At 38.6% G+C, this 21330-nt stretch overlaps 3 protein-coding genes across 5 annotated transcripts in view; 1 reads left to right on the top strand and 2 right to left on the bottom strand.

Moving 5' to 3' along the window:
• Window positions 1-574: 574 nt before the first annotated feature.
• fam78bb (family with sequence similarity 78 member Bb) lies at window positions 575-5299 on the top strand. The gene is made up of 2 exons (XM_077224276.1): window positions 575-1702; window positions 3203-5299. Exons 1-2 carry the CDS (start codon window positions 1440-1442, stop codon window positions 3723-3725), a joined length of 786 nt encoding a protein of 261 aa, XP_077080391.1. The 5' UTR covers window positions 575-1439; the 3' UTR covers window positions 3726-5299.
• On the bottom strand, window positions 5168-14474 carry slc35a3a (solute carrier family 35 member A3a). 3 transcript variants are annotated; one of them, XR_013201188.1, is made up of 9 exons: window positions 11193-11572; window positions 10167-10389; window positions 9567-9721; window positions 9359-9481; window positions 9094-9268; window positions 7089-7207; window positions 6798-6931; window positions 5864-6679; window positions 5168-5588 (listed from the first exon to the last, which is right to left on the bottom strand). XR_013201188.1 is itself a non-coding variant. In XM_077224275.1 (9 exons), exons 3-9 carry the CDS (start codon window positions 10354-10356, stop codon window positions 6589-6591), a joined length of 987 nt encoding a protein of 328 aa, XP_077080390.1. In that variant the 5' UTR covers window positions 10357-10389; window positions 11193-11527; window positions 14375-14474; the 3' UTR covers window positions 5168-6588. The 3 variants fall into 3 exon arrangements, 2 of the variants coding, with proteins under 2 accessions (XP_077080390.1, XP_077080389.1); XM_077224275.1 differs by adding an exon at window positions 14375-14474 and having other exon boundaries at window positions 5168-6679; window positions 11193-11527; XM_077224274.1 differs by having other exon boundaries at window positions 5168-6679; window positions 11193-11573.
• Window positions 14475-17325: 2851 nt separating this feature from the next.
• Window positions 17326-21330, bottom strand: part of notch2 (notch receptor 2) — a 73249-nt gene continuing 69244 nt past the window's right edge. Inside the window, exons 29-34 of the mRNA XM_077224153.1 lie at window positions 21141-21231; window positions 20897-21050; window positions 20455-20777; window positions 19606-19753; window positions 19410-19507; window positions 17326-19301 (exon numbers count right to left, since the gene is read on the bottom strand). Coding sequence (XP_077080268.1) covers window positions 17913-19301; window positions 19410-19507; window positions 19606-19753; window positions 20455-20777; window positions 20897-21050; window positions 21141-21231 — 2203 coding nt within the window. The 3' untranslated portion in view covers window positions 17326-17912. The remainder of the gene's footprint in view (window positions 19302-19409; window positions 19508-19605; window positions 19754-20454; window positions 20778-20896; window positions 21051-21140; window positions 21232-21330) is intronic.

Raw genomic sequence — 21330 nt, forward strand, 5'->3', positions numbered from 1 at the left:
GTAACATTTATATGCCAAAAATGTTTTTTTTTGCGTGCATATGCTATGCACTGAAAACCCATTGCTTAGTGGGAGTGAGTGCGCATTGCACGCCATAAAGAAAAAATCATATGCAAAGCGAAAACTGCGAGGTTTACGGATGCGTGTATAAGGAATAATTAGTCTACTTTTATGACACCTCCACCCCTAGCCTACCTTTTGTTTGTGAAATTGTGTCCCACTTTTACATATGGCAAGATCAACCTATTCGTGTTACACAAGCCAACTATATCGGAAGAGACATCATTATGTTTTCAACATCGTGTAGCCCAATCTATCTACCTGCATAAGTAATATAATATTAGGCTACTAAAGAATTACGAATATCCTATTACAAAGCATTTCGTAAGATCCAACATTATCCATCAATCTTGAGTCATGCATTTCAGTAGCTATTCCAGTATTGCATTACATAGTTTTTTCTTGGTTTTGTTTAACGGAGAGCTCTATATGATGAACTGAGTGTAGCTCTACGTGAGGAGGGCTATAATGTGCACCGGTACTCCCACGCGCCTCTGACCGTTCATTCAGCACCACAGTAACAGAACAGCGACCACGCCGTGCACATCAACAACGGACACGGGAACGGTTTATTTAAAAGCTGAATAGCAGTCGTTTTGACAGTGCACATTTCAACGATTTACCCAATCTCATCTGGACGCCTAGCGTGTTTGTGTAGGATGTCTGTGTTTACTGAAGGAATACACGCTATAACGGAACGCCAATTGTGATGTGATCGAGAGCAACACTCCGCTGTGTAACATAGCCTACTTTCCGCGGTTCCTCCGTTGTAAATCATGAAATACTTTGAGAGTGTCTGTTGCGCAAACATCAATCGAGAAAAACAGAATCGCGACCAGCTCTTGTCGAGGCGAGCGGTCCGCCACACCTGACTGTTTTTGCTCTGCCTCCGGTTGTGACATGAAAACTCGGACCAGAAAGAAACGGATGAAAGGGCGAAGAGCTGCAAAAGGCCATGTGGATTTGAAAGGAAACCTATCAGATTGAAGTGGGAGCCCAAACCAACCCTTAAGCACGATCGCGAGTGACAATCAAAGGCATGGGCACACCGAAGAACACGAGATGGCCGGAGGTCTTGCAACCTGTTGTTGATCCCAAGTAACTAGACAGTTATTTGATATCTGTTGATCATATCTAAATGGCATTGACTTGGGGGAAAGCACGTGCTTTTGAATGACACCCGTTTATGTCTTGTCTTTGACTTTTCATAATTCAAATACCCTACATTTACTAATTTGAGGAGTAGCTTAACTATTTTGGTTGAACTGGACTGGACATGAGCTTAGATCGATTTTTTTCGGACATTTGAAAGTATACTTATTATTTTTTAAACACCCTACTTGGTTGGCCGATTACCCTGATTCTGACCCTCTCCAGCCATGGGTTGCCTTCAGAGTGTCGCCTGCAAGCCACGAATCAAACGCGAGAACATCGTTGTTTACGACGTGTCTGCTACTATTGACCATTGCCCGACATTGATCGAGGAGAATTCACCCATAGTGCTCCGCTACAAAACCCCGTACTTCAAGGCCTCCGCCCGAATAGTAATGCCGCCGATCCCTCGAAATGAGACTTGGGTCGTGGGTTGGATTCAAGCGTGCACTCAAATGGAATTTTACAACACTTATGGAGACCTCGGCATGTAAGCCTGGTGCATGTTTTATGCCTTCGATGCCCTTACTTTTTACTAAATGAACTAAAAATATGGAAATTAATTAAGCCACTGATAAGCAATCATTTATCTGGGTCAGTGGCAAATAAGGATGTCAGAGATTGTAAAAGTATTTAAAAATCTAGTTTAAAACAAATGTGCTAAGTTCTTACATATTGTGCCAAGTTCTTTCAGTCTGTATTTTTTGAAAAACAATTAGCCTAATTCGAATTAAATGACTCCAAATAGCCATCAACTGTAAGGTAGGCTACTAAAATACTTGAATGTTGAATACAGGTGAGTCATCTGAGTCATGATTCATGAACCAGTATTTTTCTTAAAGTTACTCATTATGACCGGAACAAAACATCCTTTTCATAAAAAGGACAAAATACCTGACATTTTAAAATGTATTTTTTTTGTTTTCCTAAAACTTTCCTTAATCAAATTGATGCCACACTGACTTGGATTTACCAGAACAATAGATAGGCCTATTCCTTTATTTTAAACAAAAAAATCTGAGAAATATGCCAAACTGCTTATGTCAACATTTCTACAGTCAAGAATTTAAGCCTTTTTAGGAGACTTTTTTCATTATTCCCCCTCAAATCTTGTGACAGTTACAGCACTTAAATTTTAAGCTTCTATCAAAAAAAAAACAAAAAAAATCTAAATGAATTTAATTTAGAAATTGAAATCATGTTTATCACATTCAAATCATCTTTGTATAAATTGACTTTAAAAAAAGTTGTCATTGACTCATCTATGGGTACATTTTTCATTTATATTAGTCTGAAGTTATCCTTTGCCATACACTATTTAAAGTAATAATTGAACAGTGCAGTGCAGCAGTGATTTATATTCAGAGAGTATGCATACATCAGCTCAGTGCCTAAGGGGAGGAGTGTTTGCACCTTCATCAGTCACTGCTCTTTCATTTATACTCCCACAAATGAGTTTCACAGCCTGTCACTGGATCAGACGGGGAAAGGCAGCAGATAAAAACAGAATAGCTGCTCTGAAACATCAGCGTGGTTGCACTAAACACTTTAGTTTTGCAGGCGAATGCAATTATCTACACAGAGCAGCAGACGAGATAGAGACATTCTCACACCCACCCACAAGCCCTGTGACGTGTGATGTGGGCTCTTCTGATGCTTCCTGGGGGGCCTGTCTGTGTGGAGGTGTGGACATGTGTGTGGGGGTGTGTATTACTGCCTGAGCGGGTGGTTGCGTGGAGTTTGCTGTGACACAGATGGTGCTGGACCAAAGAAGAAATGCCAGCATGGGGTCATACCTAACAACACCCAGCCACATTAACGTCCTCTCACACGGAGTCATTTTACACAGGCAGCTGGGACCCTGATAATGAATGTCATCCTTAACCCCAAATATCATTTGTACACTTGGACACAGCATCTTCTTTCACTTACAGCATAAAACAGCACAAGCTTGTTTGTTTGTGTCACCTCTAAACGTTCATTTCCGCAGGTCAAGCTGGGAGCTGCCAGAGTTGCGAGAAGGACTGGTAAAGGCCATCAGCGACTCAGACGGCGTGAGTTATCCGTGGTACGGAAACACAACGGAGACGGTGACCCTCTCCGGCCCCGCATCCAAACCCTCACGCTTCACTGTAAGCATGAATGATAACTTCTACCCCAGCGTAACATGGGCCGTACCGGTGAGCGAGAGCAATGTGCCTTTGCTCACGCGGATCACACGCGACCAGAGCTTCACCACTTGGCTGGTGGCTTTGAATATGGCCACACAGGAGAAGATCCTCCTGCAGACAGTGAAGTGGAGGATGAAAGTGGACATCGCCGTGGACTCCTCCAAGCCACTGGGATCTCGAGCAAGACTCACCGGCCGGGTACACCAGGACCAGCCCAAGGTGTTGACTCATATGGAGCCGATCCCCCTTAAAGCTCTGGGTAAACCTAATGCTAATGACGCCCAAGTGCTAATGTGGAGGCCCAAGCGAGGACCACCATTAGTGGTGATCCCCTCCAAGTAGCAGGTTGTGGGAAAACGAAGGTTTTCAATCAAAATTTGCCTTAAATCCACACTACTGCCTTTAAAGAGATGCTTGGTTCTTGAATGGCCATAGAGACACTTAAAGGGACGGTTCATTCCAAAAAATTCATCATTTACGCACTCTCAAATAATTTCAAACTTTTATGACTTTCGTTCCTTGAGTGAAGGAGACGCAAGAAGATATTTTAAAGAATGTTTTTGTCCATCCAATGAAACAAAACTGCATTGGACACCTTTGACTTTCAATGTATAGAAGAAGAAGAAAAAAACTTCTTTTGAATTCCACTGAGGAAAGAGTCGAACAGGTAGTAGTTTGGGTGAATTATCCCTTTAATTTGATATTGACATTTGCCTTAAAACCTCAAGAATCAAGGTGAATAAATCTTTCTTCTGGTATACATAAAGGGATACTCCACCAACAAACAAAAATACATTCTGTCAAAGTAATAACCATAATGTCATTCCAAACCTGTATGATTTTCTTTCTTCTGTGGAACATAAAAATATTTTGAGAAATTAGTTTTTTGTCCATACAATGGAAGTCAATGGGTTCAATGGTTTTACTCCCCAACGTTCTTCAAAATGTTTTCCTGACCGACATTAGGGTGAATAATGGCAGAATTTTCATGTTCATTTTTGGCTGGAGTATTACAGACAATTCAACCATTTACAGATGATTTAACTCCAACCTTTTCTTTTAAAAGTTCTCTTTAAGTGTAAAACATCTGAGATACACAGGAGCCAGCCCTGCTCAGGCAGAGCAGCAAGTTTTACATGTTACTTATATTGCAAAACAAGAGCAACGGTTGTGAATGAATGTATGACTTCAGAAGGTGTACAATAGAACTTAATTGGTTTCATTCAAAGTTCATTTGAAGGAAACCGAAAGCCCCAACTGTCAGATATATTTGCTGTTCAGCATGGCATAAATGAAGAAGAGATGTAAGACTTTTTAGTTCCACAGAGCATAACCTGGACTGTGAATACTGCTGAAGTGGAAATAACAGGACTTCGCCTGCTTGTATTTCTAAGCTCTAAGCTGAAGAATGTCTGGAGCTGTCAACAATTTCACTTGTCAGCTCACCTTGTAGCGAGGGAATCGAGGGAGGGCAAGAGAAAGATTTGAACAGTGCTGAAAACACCAACTCCCACCGCTACTCATTAGAGAGGTGCAAACTATCCGGACATTCCTACTGAGATAACGAACACACATCCAGACAGGAAAGCACAACAAAACCACCTCCTTCTTTGAAGCACCCTCTTCTTCCTCCTCAAGAGTATCCAGCGCCTGCAGAAATTACAGTGACTGCTTGATTTTCAAAAATGAATCAGTATGCCTGAGCATTAAAGCCATTGGAATTGTATAAATTAAATTTATGATGCCATATGGGATGCACAAAAACAACATTACCGATGCTGGTCTTCAGAGGTCACTGTAAAGTTTATTGTTTTTGTGGTTCACAGTGTGTTTTGAAGGACTCAGGCAGATAAAGCATCCTGACTGATCAAATAAACATGGATCTGAATGGCCAACTGTAAGTAAGAACAGAAAAACCTTTTTGCTTTTTTAATTAATTATCTTTTTCAAGCTGTTATTGCATGCATTGTTTTTACACCCTTTTGAAACAAATACTAAACCTCTTTCTTTAAAATTTTGCGCTGCCATGGTGAAAATGTATGTATTGTTAAAAAAAAAAAAAAAAAAAGAAGATAATTAAACACCTGATTTATTATTACTCCTCACCAGATACCAATATAGCTTCACACATGGTGCAAAGTCACTAAAAAAGCACTTCCTTGCATATATAATGGAGTAACTCAAGTATTCTTTGTTACAGAGCCCCTAAAGGGACATGGGAAATGAGATATAAGATGGGAAGGAAAATTGTCAATTCTTTTGCGTTCTCTCGCAAATGTTTCGCATTTCCCTGAAAAACTTTGAATTCGCTTGCAAAATGTTTGCGTTCCCACGAGAAACTTTATATTCATTCACAAAATCTTTGCCTTTGTTCGCAAAAGATTTGCTAGTGAACGCAAAACATTTGCGAGCGAATGTTAAAGCATTGAAATATATTTTTTCCATCAACATGTCCCTTTAGGGGCTCCGTACTTTGTTGCCTGGTGACAGAGGTAATACATAAAATAATCTGTAATCACCATATTCCGCAAACTGACCGGCTAGCATCATTGTCGTAAGTCTTGTTTTTATCATTTCATTATAATAATATCAAAAAGTTTACATCATATTCACAAAAGGTACATCATTCCCTCAATTTCTATGGCACAGAATCTAACCCAGCATCCCAGTCTATTAAAATAACATAAAATATATTTTTGTAGGACTTAAGCAGTTTGAATAATGACACAAAAATACAGTGATGCAACGACCCCATTAGTAGCCTAATATCCATTGGCGAGTTACTGCGAAATTCAAGTTTAATTAGCGATCCAAAAGCAGCCATTGCCCCTCAAAGATGAACCGATATTAAATGATTGAGAAGAGACAAACGAGTTCTGTGCTCAAGTCATGATCCAAAAAAAGGTCTCAACTCATTCAGAATCAATTGAAGATGGCACATTATGAAGTGTTTTTATCCATCACCCATTAATGAGGATTAGCAATGATGAATGTTTTCAAGCTAAACGAGTTTCACTGAAACCACAGGCCCAAAGCATTTCACCCAGTGTGCTTCAGCTCAGCACTGCACAGCAGTGGCCCAGCCTGTTATCCAACCTTGAATCAATCCTACTTCTTCGCTCTCTACGCCTCCTCTCCACTTCTCCGTCCTTCCACTCGTTTCATCCCTTTGTTCCACTCCACTTTCACATCAGCCATCCATTTATCATGCTCTGCTTGGGTTGGTTGCCGGCTTGTTCTCATAACCATAGAGAAACGTCGCCATCATGACAAATACTGTGCCCAGGAAGAACACGCTGCACAGGAGAGATAAACAAGTGCTTTTAAAAAAAAAGTTCATTTTAATTAAATTAAACCTTTTTAAACTTAATTCAGTTGCATTTAAAGCATTTATTGATCACATTTTTTTTTTACCTAGTAGGCTCAAAGTCCTCAAGCCAGAAATATGAAATGAATGTGGAGAGGATTATTGAGAGTGATGTAGCGAAGCCTTTTAGTATGTTGTCAGCATACTTGATGACAGCAGCTATAACGAGTCCTCCCAGAGCCTGTGTGAAATAAAAAAAGATTCAATTTATATTGTTGCAGGAGAAAGGGTTGTGTTGGCTTCCTGTTCGCTGTTAATAATGAAGCAGTTATCAACTCTGACTCACATGTAAACATTTGTAATTCACAAGTCTTGTACTGCAAAGTGTTCAGGCTCACCTGAAGAGCAACCACAATCCAGGTCAGCGTGTTGTAGCCCTGGAACATTCCGTGTTCTTGGACTCTGTCTCCGTCGTATGCCAACATCCCGAAGATCCCAAAAACCAGGCCAAACATGCCTGCACACAGAAGATACACATGAGATACTATACCACAGTACTCAGATATGTACAGTCATATAAGGAAATTACAGCAGCAGAATAGCTGTTCACCACTCATTTCTTTTGAGACAAATGAAGCGAATAGGTATATATAAAATATCTATTCTCAAATTATAATTAAGATTGAATGAATAATTCAAATTTGTAAACATTAAATCAAACTACTGTAATCTACACTAGTTCAAAGGTTTAGTAAATGTATTTGATAAAAAAATCCAGTAAAATAGTAATATTGTGAAATATTACACTTTAAATGAACTGTTTTCTATTTTAATATATTTTATATATATGCTGATTTGGTGCTCAAGAAACATTTCTTATTATTATCAAGGTTAAAAACAGTTTTGCTCCTTGGAAACTACAATCATTTGATAAATAGAAAGTTTAAAAGAAGAGCATTTATTTGAAATAGAAACATTATACATTATAAACGTACTGACCACAAACCTTTGAACGATAGTGTATAAACACTTGGAAAATCAATAAATGACTAAATTCTGAGAAAAGAAATTAAATGATTGTGATAAACTTTAAAATTATGAAATTATAGGTTATCAAATTATCTTGGCACTCACTGAAGAACAGGGATGCTTTTTTGGCTTAGTTCGTTATGGTGAACAGAAGATCACATTAGGAGGTGAATCACTACACACGCTCAATTCACACATTGCCAGTTATAAATAAATCTTACACTGAGACTCCACATGGCAAGAATGAAAACACACGCACATACATAGTCGCCTTAAGCTCCTGAAATTGACCTCAGACTGTTTTTTTTGTGCAAGGATTCTGCTTGTTAAAAAAATACAAATTTCAGTTGTTTGAAATTTGAGAACATCTTTAGGAATTACAGATTATACAGACTTCTAGTGTAAAAATACGTTGAATGTGTCAGTGCTTCATGTTACCAGTTAATTGTCACCTATCTAAGTCGTGTGAAGTGTTAATTTGATCTGAACACCATCATGCTTAGATTGAGGAAAAGCATCATACATACGGATTATACTAAAACCACAATACAGTATATTGTGTGACTTTATATGCAAATCCCTCTAGTAGTGGCCAGCAACTTTAGGCAGGTGTGTTCGCATTGGCACGCATAGGTGTAGTCGCCCATCCCAGTGATGCAATTTTATCTGCTTTTTTGTTGCTTTCTGCTCTTAGAACAATACATTGTAGTTAGTAGCTGTTAAAACACCACTGAACGTTAAATAGATTCCCGACCTCTCTTTAGTATGATATAGAGTGGTGAAACAAGTTAAAAACAAGTTAGCATTTTAGCACTTCTGGTTCCATTTTCCTGAAGTCAATGGGTTTTTGTTAAAATGCTTGAAAAAAGGTCTGTGGTGAAAATAAGCTCAAGATATTTTCAAGTTACTGTTCAATAATACACTCTTGTGATTTTTTAAAGCTTTTACTTGCAAGAAGGTGGTTGCTAACAAGTGGCTAAAGAGGTTGTCTGGGATATTAAACGTCATCAGCCGAACAGGTAAACTCATCTACTCACTAGTCTACTTTCAAAGCCTTGTGTTCATAATCATACTCTTGCAAAATATTATAACTCGAGCTTTCAGGAAATTTTTTTTCAAACAAAGACATTAGTAAAAAAAAAAAAAAATGAGTTAGTGATGTTGACGTTGAAGTTGTGTATTTGGTTTATAGCCTGAGATCAGCTTTTGACTTTTACCAATTGTATTTACGCTTCAATATTCATAAAAGTTATGTTCAGTTGTGAAGATTATCACGATGAACAAAGCATGTAAGAATCATAAGCTTTTGTTAGTCACATATCTAATTTTTCCTGTAATGATCCATGTATGTTTAATTACTTTAAAACTACTTACCAAGCTGGATGTTTCGGACCCAAACACTCTGCTTGGTCTCTTTAAGAATCTTCTCAAAGTAGACGCCAGCAAACCCACTGGAGAAACAGGCCACCAACACGGCCACCAGCCCCACAAACTGTGAGCCTGCAGTCGGCTGCTCTTTCTGAGAGTCTGACGTGGAGTCCGTTGGCCACTGTCCAAACAAGAAATCACGAATTACATGAATACATCAAAGATTGCAACACATTTTTTGACAGTTAATCTCTAATCAAGGCATCTTTACCTGTACAAGTGCAACCCCAGCCATAAGAATTAGCAGAGACAACCACTGGTACACCCCGAGTCTGCGGCCCAGCATAGACACAGAAAACAGGGCTGTGGTCAGGATCTTCAACTGGTATGTCACCTAGAAGTGCACAGGATACATAAAAAATATATATAACGATAGCCATAAAATAATGTATGCAACTAATGAATGCATATGGACTTGCCTGGTAGGTAGCTGCATCAAGGTTGGACAGCGCTACGTAGAGCAGGTTATTCTGTAGTGTGTAGATCCCAGAAGGGATCGCCAGCTTCAGCGTCTCTATGGGTTTGTGTAGAATCTCCTGTCTCAGAATACTGCTCAGTGCTCGGCCGCTGTAACCTGTTCCACACAGATACAGTAGTTACACCCAGCAATGATTCAGAGCCATTCCTCCCTGATGTAGACTCAGACTCAGGCGGCATATATATATAGGATTCTAATCCTCACTTTTAAATGACTATTTGATGTTCATTACCGTTCAAATATATGGGGTCGTTTTCAACATTGATACCAATAAGAAATGTTTCTAGAGCAGCAAATCAGCTTATTAGAATGATTTCTGAAGGATTATGTGACTGAAGACAGGCGTAATGATGCTGAAAATTCAGATTTTCCATTACAGGAATACAATTTTTAAATATATTAATGCATTCACTATCATCTCTCTGTACATTCATCTACTTAAAGAGGTGAATGACTTCCTAAGAACTCCAGCCAGACTTCATACTTGAGGTTCAATGAGGTTCATTCATCTCAATGAGGAAGGAGGCATCATGAAACTTACTGTGATCTTTGAAGACGAGCCCCATACAGGTGAGGATCTTGAGGAACTCTGCCACCACCACAGCAGAGGAGGCGAGGTAACGCGGCCCGTCGCCCTGTAAGGTGCGCGAGTAACGCATGGTCAGCACCAGGGACGTGGTCTGGAACACCAGGACCCCCAGAGAGAGGTACTTAAGCTTGGCCGATGCCATGATGACAGCCTCTCAGGAGGAGACCAGGACAGACTGGGGTGACATGAGGCAGAAAAGGACAAAGAGCAGACAGATGTTGAAATACAATGTTGTCCCAGCTGGGTCTTACAAGCAAGCTGCTCTGTAAACATTAATGGCCATAAACAACACTGATATCCAGAGCTATATAGTATCCACACAATATAGTGTTCCTGACCAAGAAATCAAACATTCACCCTACAGTTTACTAAAATAATTTTAGGACTGAAATGTTAAACAATTAGAGGGATGGATCAATCACACATGAAAAGTGTGTCATCATTTACTCACACTCATGTTGTTGCAATCATGTCACGCTTTCTTTGACAGCCTCGGTCACCATTCACTTTCAATGTGTCGTTTTTCCATACAGTGAAAGTGAATGGTGACTGAGGCTGTCATTCAGCTCATCAACTTTTTTGTTTCCAGGGAAGAAATAAAGCCAACATGAGGTTGAGTAAACAATGCTTATCACACAAAAATGATCTTACCAATTCTGGGTGAACTATTACTTTAACTGAAGATTTAAAAAAGTATACGGACAAAAATTGTAAAATGTTCAGAAACATTAGATACAGAAATATGAAATATATTCAACATTATTTCAGAAATATTCAGAAAATTTTGATTTCCGAATTTACTAGTGAATAGATGAATAAATAAATGTAAATGACAAAAACCTGAAAAACAACAACAACATATCTAATTTATATTTGATCGCAAGTCACAATGACATAGACAGAGGTTTAAAATAAATCTATGATCCAATTAGTTTTTAGATGTAACGTTAATATTAAAATATATTTTCATAGTCTTACCTTTTAAGGAGACTATAGCAGTAATCCGGAACAGTTGCAGTTTATGAGTAGGAGTTTGAAGGCAGACATAAACTTTAAACCCCGTCAAAGATCCATCCTTGCAGATTCTACTTCAGTTGAATCTACATACAGTGAGTAACGTTAAATAGTTCAGCAGTGTCTTATTTTGACAGTTAAACACTAAGTTCTACTGCTGCTACGCTATTATTATTTGACAAAATCAACCCTTCCGGGTGTTCACTGCGCATGGTCATCTGTTTTACTCAGGGCGGATTCCCTCATCCATCAAGAATGAAAAGCAGACTGTCAAGTGAAGTGTAGATATCTTCATGAATCTTAACAATCTTCTTCTTCTTCTTCTTCTTCTTCTTTTCTATCATGGCGGATTGCAAGCAACTTAAGGTGCATACCGCCACCTACTGTTCATGAGTGTGTAGCAACATTGTTTTACATCTATTAAATTCTATTTTTTAATTTTGTATTCTGAAGATAAATAAATAATGCTTTCCTTAATCTATAAATATCTTTTATATTTCCTTTATTTCCCAATAATCCTTTAAGACTCCATTCTTGGCCTGTCCTTTCAACTACTCTTCTCAATTTCTCCCTTTCAGGTTCATATGTTTTACAGTTCATCAATACATGTTCTATATTTTCTATCTCTCTACATCCTTCACATTTATCATTATTTTTCCTCCCTATTAAATATAAATTGTCATTTAAATAAGTATGACCTACTCTTAATCTGATCATTATTATTTCTTCCCTTCGGTTTCTCTCATTAATATTTCTCTTTACTACTGACTTTTGTACTTTATATAATCTTCTTCCTTTTTTATCTTCATTCCACCTTTTTTGCCAATTTTCAATTTCTTTCCTCTTAATAAATGATTTTCCTTCCCCTTTCCCTAAAGGAATTGTAATTGCTATTGCCTCCTCTAAAGCCCTTTTTGCTAATTTGTCTGCCTTTTCATTTCCTTTTACCCCTTCATGTGCTGGTACCCAACAAAACCAAATATCAATGCCACCCCTGTATAATCTAAATAAACTGTGCTGAATTTCTAATACTAAATCTTTCCTATTATTTCCTTCTCCCTGAATACTTTCTAAAGCTGCTTTGGAATCCGTGCATATCACCACCCTATCTGGTCTAACCTCCTCAACCCATTGTAAACTCAATATAACTGCCACCATCTCTGCTGTGAAAACTGATAGTTGATCTGACATTCTTTTAGAAATATGTATTTTGAACTCAGGAATATATATTCCCATTCCCACACACCCTTTTAAATTCTTAGACCCATCTGAATATATTTTAAGGTAATTATAATAAGAGTTTCTTAAATATATATCAGTCTGTATCCCTATTTCGTTTAAATTCCATTCATTTTTCATTTTAAGAAGTCTCATGTCTACATTTATCTCAGGAAATAACCATGGAGGAACAACACTAATTGGATTACATTGTGCTATTTCCTTATCCTCTAATCCAAACTCTTTAATCAATTTGCTTATAACCCATCCAAATCCATTACCATGGAACTTTGAATATTCCCAACAAGTTTTTAGAATTGTTGAAGTTACATTTTCATCCATACTACTTTTAATTTTCATCCAATATACTAAACCTAATTTCATTCTTCTCATTTCCAGTGGAGTTTCTCCAGTCTCTACTAAAAGAGCATTGATAGGTGTTGTTTTCACTGCTCCTGTACATATACGTAAAGCTCTACTCTGTAATCTATCTATCCTTTGTAGTGTTGTTTTAGCTGCTGCTCCATAAATAAAACTGCCATAATCTATTATTGATCTCATAAGAGCCCTGTATATGTTTAATAATGACTGTCTATCTGCACCCCAGTTATTTCCAGCCACAGCCTTTAAGAGATTTATAACTTTCTTACATTTAGTTTCCAAGTTATCTATATGTGTTTTCCATGTATAAGAGCTATCTAACCATAGTCCTAGGTATTTAAATTCTGTAACCCTTTCCAACGTCTGTCCATATAATGTCATTGTTCCTATATCAATATTTCTCTTATTTGTGAATACCATAAAACAAGACTTGTTTGCTGATAATTTAAAACCCCATTCATAAGACCATTTTTCTACTTTATTAATTGCTTTCTTAATATTTCCTACTACATGTTTTATATTCTTTCCTCTCATCCATATGGCCCCATCATCTGCAAATAATGCAGATTTAATACATTTGTCAGTATCTGAAAAGATGTCATTAATCATGATATTAAATAAAATTGGGCTTATTACACTACCTTGAGGTATTCCATTTTCCACATTGAATTCTTTTGAATAATCGTTCCCCATCTTCACCCTTATTTTCCTATCCATCAAAAAATTTGCTATCCAATTATACATCTTCCCACCTATTCCCATCTGCTTTATTTTTATAAGTAACCCTTCTCTCCATAATGAATCATATGCTTTTTCTATATCAAAAAATACTACAACCATTATCTCCTTCATTTTTAACGCTTTCTCTATATCATTACTGACTCTAATTAATGCATCCATTGTTGATCTCCCTATTCTAAATCCACACTGGTATCCATTAATTAATTTCTTATGTTCAAGAACAAACCCTAATCTACTGACCACTATTTTCTCCATCCATTTACTTAAATGAGAAGTTAAAGCTATTGGTCTGTAATTATTTGGACTGATTGGATCTTTCCCTGGTTTATTAAATGGTACAATTGTTGCCCTTTTCCAACTATTTGGTATTGTACCTTCTTTCCATATTTTATTGAATAATTTTAATATTAATTCCAATGTAACTTCCGGTATCTGCCGAAACATAGCATAGCATAATTGGTCCTCCCCTGGAGCTGAATATCCTGTCCCTTTCAATACTGTTTTAATTTCTTTCACAGTTATATTCATGTCTAATGTTGATGTACATTTTTTACATTTTCCCAATATATTTTTATGCTTTCCAAGTTTTTGTAGCTTCTGCCTTCTATGAATGTCTGTTAGATGATCACCATTATGAACTGCAGCAAATGTCTCGCCTAATAAATCTGCCTTTTCTTTATTTAAAACTACTATCTCCTGTTCTCTAGCTAAAGCTGGTATTTTAACATCATCCCTTTTCCCCGTCATTTTCCTAAACATTGACCAAACATTCTTTAATTTTATTTCTGAACCTATTGAGGAACAACTCTTAACAATCTTGCAGTACTTCCTAGTGTTTTGTTGTTTCGATCTTTTGATTATGTGTCGTTGTCGCCACCTTTCGGTTGGCGGACAGAATGGCGTTCAAATTTATTTCGAAGTTGAACTGGACCTAATTGAGATAGATAGATAGATAGATAGATAGATAGATAGATAGATAGATAGATAGATAGATAGATAGATAGATAGATAGATAGATAGATAGATAGATAGATAGATAGATAGATAGATAGATAGATAGATAGATAGATAGATAGATAGATAGATAGATAGATAGATAGATGGATAGATAGATAGATAGATTAGTCTAGTTTAGTTTACCACTTTACAATAGGGCTTGAAAATGAAAATTCTGTCATCATTTACTCACCCTCAAGTTGTTTCAAACCTATATGCATTTATTTCTTCTGCTGAACACAAAAGAACATATTTTGAAGAATGTCGGTAACCAGTTGATGTACCCCATTGACTTACATTTTTTTTTCCTACTATGGTAGTCAATGGGGTCCATCAACTGTCTGATCACTTAGGCCTATAAAAACAGCTCATATTGTTGGGTATTTTATGTCAACTGAAGTTTCTTGGAAATATATTTTGCAGTGTTTTGTCTGCAGAACAATACAAAAACACACTGCTGTGAATAAGGTCTATTGCACCACTTAATGAACTCAATGGAGTGCTTGACTATCATCATACTTCGAACTTGAGAGATAGAAGAACTGTGTCATCTGCATATTTAACAACATGACAATTATCTGGAGAACTTCGGCAGTCATTTAAAGTATGACGATAATCGATGACAGTACACAACCTTGAGAAGATAGATGTATAAAGTGTGTCCGATAAAACTCCATTTATCCTGACCCTCCAGACAGCAACATGGTGTCTACCCAGATCCAGGCCACATCTGGTTCATGTGGATTTTAAGCGTACCAGATGTTGGCCAGATCTGGGCCCACACTATGCTGCTGTTTGGGAAAGTCCAAAATACGTGAGAACAGCCCATGACTAAAATGAATATCATTTACAAGTTTATTTGCTAAAATAATGGGATGCAGTGTATTGAACGCTAAGGAAAAATCAACAGACAACAAGCATGCAAAAGTGCCCCCACTGTTCAAGAGGAACATTTTTGTCACTGTCATTAAGCTGAAACTTAACCTCCCTTTTTCATAGATACATAGACAGACAGATTAGATAGATAGATAGATAGATAGATTTGACAGGCACTAAGAGGACTGGAGGTTTTTTAACGGTTGAGAGTGAATGTTGATCAAAGGATGGGATGTTTAATTATGTTTGTTAGTGTGTATCAGCGGCAGAAAGGAACTCAGTCATTTAACTAGATCAATTTGTAAAGGTTTTCCTTTATTAGTTTCATCTCTATTTTAATCATCAATTGTCTTGAATTATTTCCATTACACAGGCTTTTGTTCTTTAAAGCACAAATTTTAATCTACCAAACACTAAGATGAAACATTTACTTCATTCTAGCATACTTTATGCATATATTTGGTGGACAGGAAAAGAAAGTACAATAGGCATAAAAAAAAACAAAATTATATACAGCACATATAAAAATAGCTTTGCATAACATTCGGGTGAAAATACGATGCTCCAAAAGCTTTGCTTTGATCTTTATTTGGTGGACTAACACCCTTTAAATTCCTCCGGTTTCAGTACACTAAAGATCATACTGTTGAAGGGCCCTTAAGTGCTACAGGATATCAACTGTTTCCAAAAAGAATATGCCATATGGAGCCTATAGTATATAAATGTTTTTATTTGCATAAGCAGACTCTCTTAATATTGACCTTGAGCACACACAATATAACTGACCCACCCATCTGAACAAATACAGCATACCGGAAGTTTATAAGACCTTAGTATTTTATCACCACTCTGGCTAACGTATGCATGCATTTCTAAATACTATTATGAGTGTTTATTTGGCATTTAAGAGACCCAGGGGCTTTATTGTGCAAAACACAAAAAATAATGTGATTGTACTAATCAATTTTATAAAGCTTTGCTCAAAACACAAAACATAAAAGTGAAACAGTACATTTAAATTGTATAAAGTATGATTTGTAAATTGCCAAGTGATTCAAACGGTTGCACAGACAGGCTGATTGTAATTAAGAAAGAAAATACATGACATGTATTTAAAAAAATCATGTACATAAAATGTAGAACTTCAAAACCAGTTAAACTGCTTAAAATATTAATATACAGTAACAAAAAAAGAAGAAGAAAACAAATAAAATAATGTTTACCAATATGTTGTAAAAGGCACTGATAATATTATTTGTCTACATGTTACCTTTTCCGAAAGGCTCAAGCGGCTTGACGATGGCTGCTGGAATTCTTCTTCAAACCTCGGTCATGTTTGTGTGGCCACTGAATACTGCATCCCATTTCAAAAGAAACAAAGTGGAACCCATTCATATTTACAAACCTCCTTTTACCTCTTAATAATTGGCAAGGCAGAGGATAAACCGTAACAGACAGCATAGAAAAAGATCTTTTGAAAAAAGTAACATTTAACTATTTACACCACAGTTTAGCTCTGAACCACACATGAATGAATGAGATGTATGTGGGCATGAGTTTGGAGTACATAAAAGCTACCAATCACACAAAAAATAGACAAGTACCACCAGTTCATTTAAGAAACATTTCATCACAACAACAACAAAAAAAGGCAGGTTGATCTAAACAAAATCTTAAAAGACATGGAAGCTGACCCATTATATAAAAATATTATTTAAATTATCAGTTAAAAGGATAGTTTACTCAAAAATGAATATTCTTTCATTATTTATTATTTACTCGCACTGATGTCATTCCAAACCTGTACCACAAAAGAAAATATTTTTAAGAATGTTTCAACTAATTTTCTCTTAGTACAATGGGGTTCAAAACAACCTTAAACCACTTTTATTGTTAATGTAATTGTGTGTGTATATATATATATATATATATATATATATATATATCAAAATATCTTATTGTGTATTCTACAGAACAAGGTCAAAGGTTTGTGAGTATATGATACATTTTCACTTTTGGGTAAACTATCCCTTTAATGTTGGTACCAACTAAGCATATCTGACTTTATCATCAACAAAAATTATCAAAAAAAGATGGCAGATTAAGTGAGAAAATTTCCTTCAAAACATAAAAGGTTTGAATAAAATGCGAAATAAACATCTCAAAGCTGAGGACAATAACGGACTCCTTAGCTTGGCAGTGTAATTGTCCATTGGTAAAAGTGCCTCAGGTCGTAGATGGCCGTGAACAGAAGTCCCGTGTTGTTAAAGCTGTTTCTCTGTTTAGTTCGGGGCTCCTGTGATATAAAAAATTCAGGCTTGTAGGAATTTACGATACGCAAACTTCACAGTCAACATGCAGAGCGTAACAAAGACATGGAGGGTGGAGAGAAGGACAGTTGGCCAATCCCTTGTAAGCTGAAGAGAGAGAATCAAAATGGCAGTGCAATTAAACTCTCAAAGGTCCGAGTTTCTATGCGTACACACTGCTGCGCTGGGACTGCTGGGACTGCGTCGGCTGCGCAGCCTGAGACTGGGGCTGCAGCTGGGCTTGTTCGGGAATGTGAGTGTGGCAGGAAGGAGGCAGTGTGCGGGGGTTTCCTAGAGGGGTGGGGCTTGTGGTGACATCGGACCAGTCTGAGTTGGAGTGGGGGGATGAGGAGGACCAGGGGTCGGGCGATTCAGGTGAGGGGGTGAGGTAGGGATGTTCACTGGGATTGTGTGCGGGATGACCGGGGGTGGTTCCCTCAGAGCCGGCAGGGGCGTAGCTGTGCTGGGAAGGTGGCGTGGGATATTTATCCACAGGGCTCTGGCGTGGCTGATAGGATGCCACCTGCCTTGCCTGGCTCTCTGGCAGCCCGTGAGGAAGCGCGTGGTTGTGACCGTGGGGGTGCGGAAGGGTGTGCGACAGGCCGTGCTGCATTCCCACATCAGGAATGGGGAACATCATACCCTGGTTGCAGTGTAGGTGTTGACCTTGTGTCTGATTTTGCCCCTGCGCCTGTATCTGACTCTGCTGCGCCTGCTTGAGCAGGCTCTGCCCGCTGCCTGTCGCCATCATCTGGAAGGTGACGATGGGCGGCAGCTGTTCACGGCTCATGGTGACATTCATCGGGGTGAGCATGCCCGGGCTGTGGTGCTGCTGCATGCTGGTGTGGCTTGCACTCATCTGGTGGGGTGACATGAGGCCAAACATGTGGCTATTGTAGCTGTGTTTGGCCAGACCTACCCAGCTTTGCTGCTGGCCCAACATGTGACTCACAGGGGGCAACATGGGCCTCGTTGACGGGCTGCTGAGCAGAGGGGGAGAATTCGCTGTGCTGGAGGCGGCCACAGCCTCTCCAGCGTACGAATGTGGAGACTCCAGGGAATCCACAGGTGACATGGTGACTGAGCTCTCTGAGAGACCACCGGCTGCTTTGGTGACATTTCCTCCGGCTCCGGGCACAGCCACCACACTCGGCCCCTCTCCTCCGGTCGGCTTCTTTCGCCTCTTGGCCTTCATTTCTTTCAGATCTTTGGCTGTCCCAGCTGAGAGAGCACTTGCTTTTCCTCCGGCTCGGCGATTCTTTTTGCCCTGCGGTCCTGGACGCATGCCGATGATGAATCCTGTGCCATTTGTTCCACAGACCATCGAGGAGTGTCCGCCGTTGCCCACGTGATTAGGCCCGGAGTGTGGGCTGTGCACCAAGTTGTACTGGTCCAGCAGACGCACTATGTCATGATGCATTCGTTCTTGCGCAGTATCACGAGGCAGGCGGTCAAGATGGTCAGTGATATCACGATTTGAATAATGATCTAGAAGAACTTGAGCCGCTTCAAAGCTGCCCTCTCTGGCAGCCAGGAACAAGGGGGTCTCCTCCTACATCACAGAACAAACAAAACTGAAGTGTTTGGCTGACACACAAAACATTTGTGTGTTTAAAAAGTGATAAATATGCACATAAGCATAATAGACATGGAAGACTACCTTGTTGTCCTGCATGTCTCGATTGGCTCCATTCTTCAGTAGCGCCAGAGTGGCTTCTACATTATTGACAGCAGCAGCCCAGTGCAAAGCTGACTTGCCTGTGGATGAGATAAGCACGACAGAATTAAATAGGGCATTTTATTTCCAGAATTTTTTCCTTTTCATTTATCAACAAAGTTCTTTAATCTGATCTTACCATGGTCATCCACTGCATTGACGTCTGCATGGCAGTGCACAAGTTCCTCCACCATACCCTCCACTGCCAGTCTGGCTGCCAGGATGAGTGGTGTGGTGCCATCATTCATACGAGCATCAAGATCCGTGGCACGGTTCCGGATGAGAATCTAGAGTAACATATAACAGTAATGATTGGTATGTGCACACAAAAATTCTGAATTTTTTCTTTTTTTTTTAACCCTGAATTTAAACTTACCATCTACATACTACACTAGTTGTGCAAATATATTATTACATAAACAAGGTAATTCAGGAAACAACTACTGTAGGAGTTGCAATCAATGACTAAGTAGTTATCAAAATAAACAAAAACATGCCGATCAAACAAACAGCTTCATCACAATATTCTTAAAAAATTGGTGGGTAACAACATTTTAATTGAAAACTGAGAAAAAGAAAAAAGATAATTTCCAAAGTAAAAGCAGACTGATTCAAAATGTAATGTTTTTTCATATACATTACAATGAAGCAAATTCATAAATAAATAATTACTGTTATAAATAGTAATATTAAAATAAATAATACTGTTTGATCTATTACAGGGTTTCTGCAGGTATCTTCAAATTAAATTTAATGCTTTTTAATGCCTTTTTAATGCAATTTTGTACATTTTTAATGCCATACATGTCCCATGACTAACCTAGGATAATATATAGAGCTGTCAATCGATTAAAAAAATAACTCATTATAATAATTAACCATATAAAATGAATGTAGAGAAAACATAAAGACAGTATATTTTAAATACTTTTTTAATGGCATAATAATAGGCTTAACAGGGCATGTGTGTAGAAGCACATCCCCTTACCTGGAAGACTCCTTGGGCATCTGCTGCCACAGCTGCATGGAGAGGGGTGCGGCCCATGTTATCATGAGCATTGGCATCAGCGCCAGCATCCAACAGTCTCTTGGCAGCATCTGCTCGGGCATATCGTGCAGCAAGGTGAAGTGCTGTCTCTCCGGTGCGATCTGTCTGTGCATTGAGTGACGCACCCTGGCCAATCAAGTCGGTAATGACATTTGTGTCAGGCTCGTCAGCACCACTTTCCTCTTCTTCCTCTCCCAGCATGCTGCCACAATCGGGGCTGCTGCCATTTCGTAGAGATGCCAGCATGAGAGGAGTGAAACCATCTATAAGCGTGAAAGACAATAAAGAGTTAGTAAAACTTTTAAAAGGAAAACATAAGGGTGAAAACCTTCTTTCTTCATCTACCCAGATTGGGAGCAAGAAAGAATCTCAGTCTATTAACCTGGTCCTTTAACATTAACATCCAGGCTGTCCATGTCTATGTCTGCCTGAGGGGGAGTGAGTGTGATGTCAGCGGCTTTGTGATGCTGCAGGGTCCACTCTCTCCTGTCCACTCCTCCATCCACTCCGACAGGAAGCAACGGCTTATCCTCCATCTGTGGGGTTCGGGGGATATATTTAGATGGATCATAAATAAAGAGATCTGTTACTGTGATCTTTAGGGCTGTGGAGACACCGTCTCTTACCCTTGATTTTTTAGGTAGATGATCCTCCTCTGGCCAATGATGGGTAGAACTGCCATCCATCAACCCTCCACCCTGTGGCTTCTGCATGCTCCTGAGAGAAAGTGGAGGATAGAGGAAAAAGGAATGATTAGAGATGCCACCTGAAATTAACAGATTAACAGAAGCATATAAAAAAGCTTCAGACTTTTGC

This window comes from Siphateles boraxobius, unplaced genomic scaffold, assembly GCF_051911475.1.
Source record: "Siphateles boraxobius isolate OS27281-9 unplaced genomic scaffold, OSU_SipBor_1 9, whole genome shotgun sequence".
Classification (NCBI taxonomy): Eukaryota; Metazoa; Chordata; class Actinopteri; order Cypriniformes; family Leuciscidae; genus Siphateles; species Siphateles boraxobius.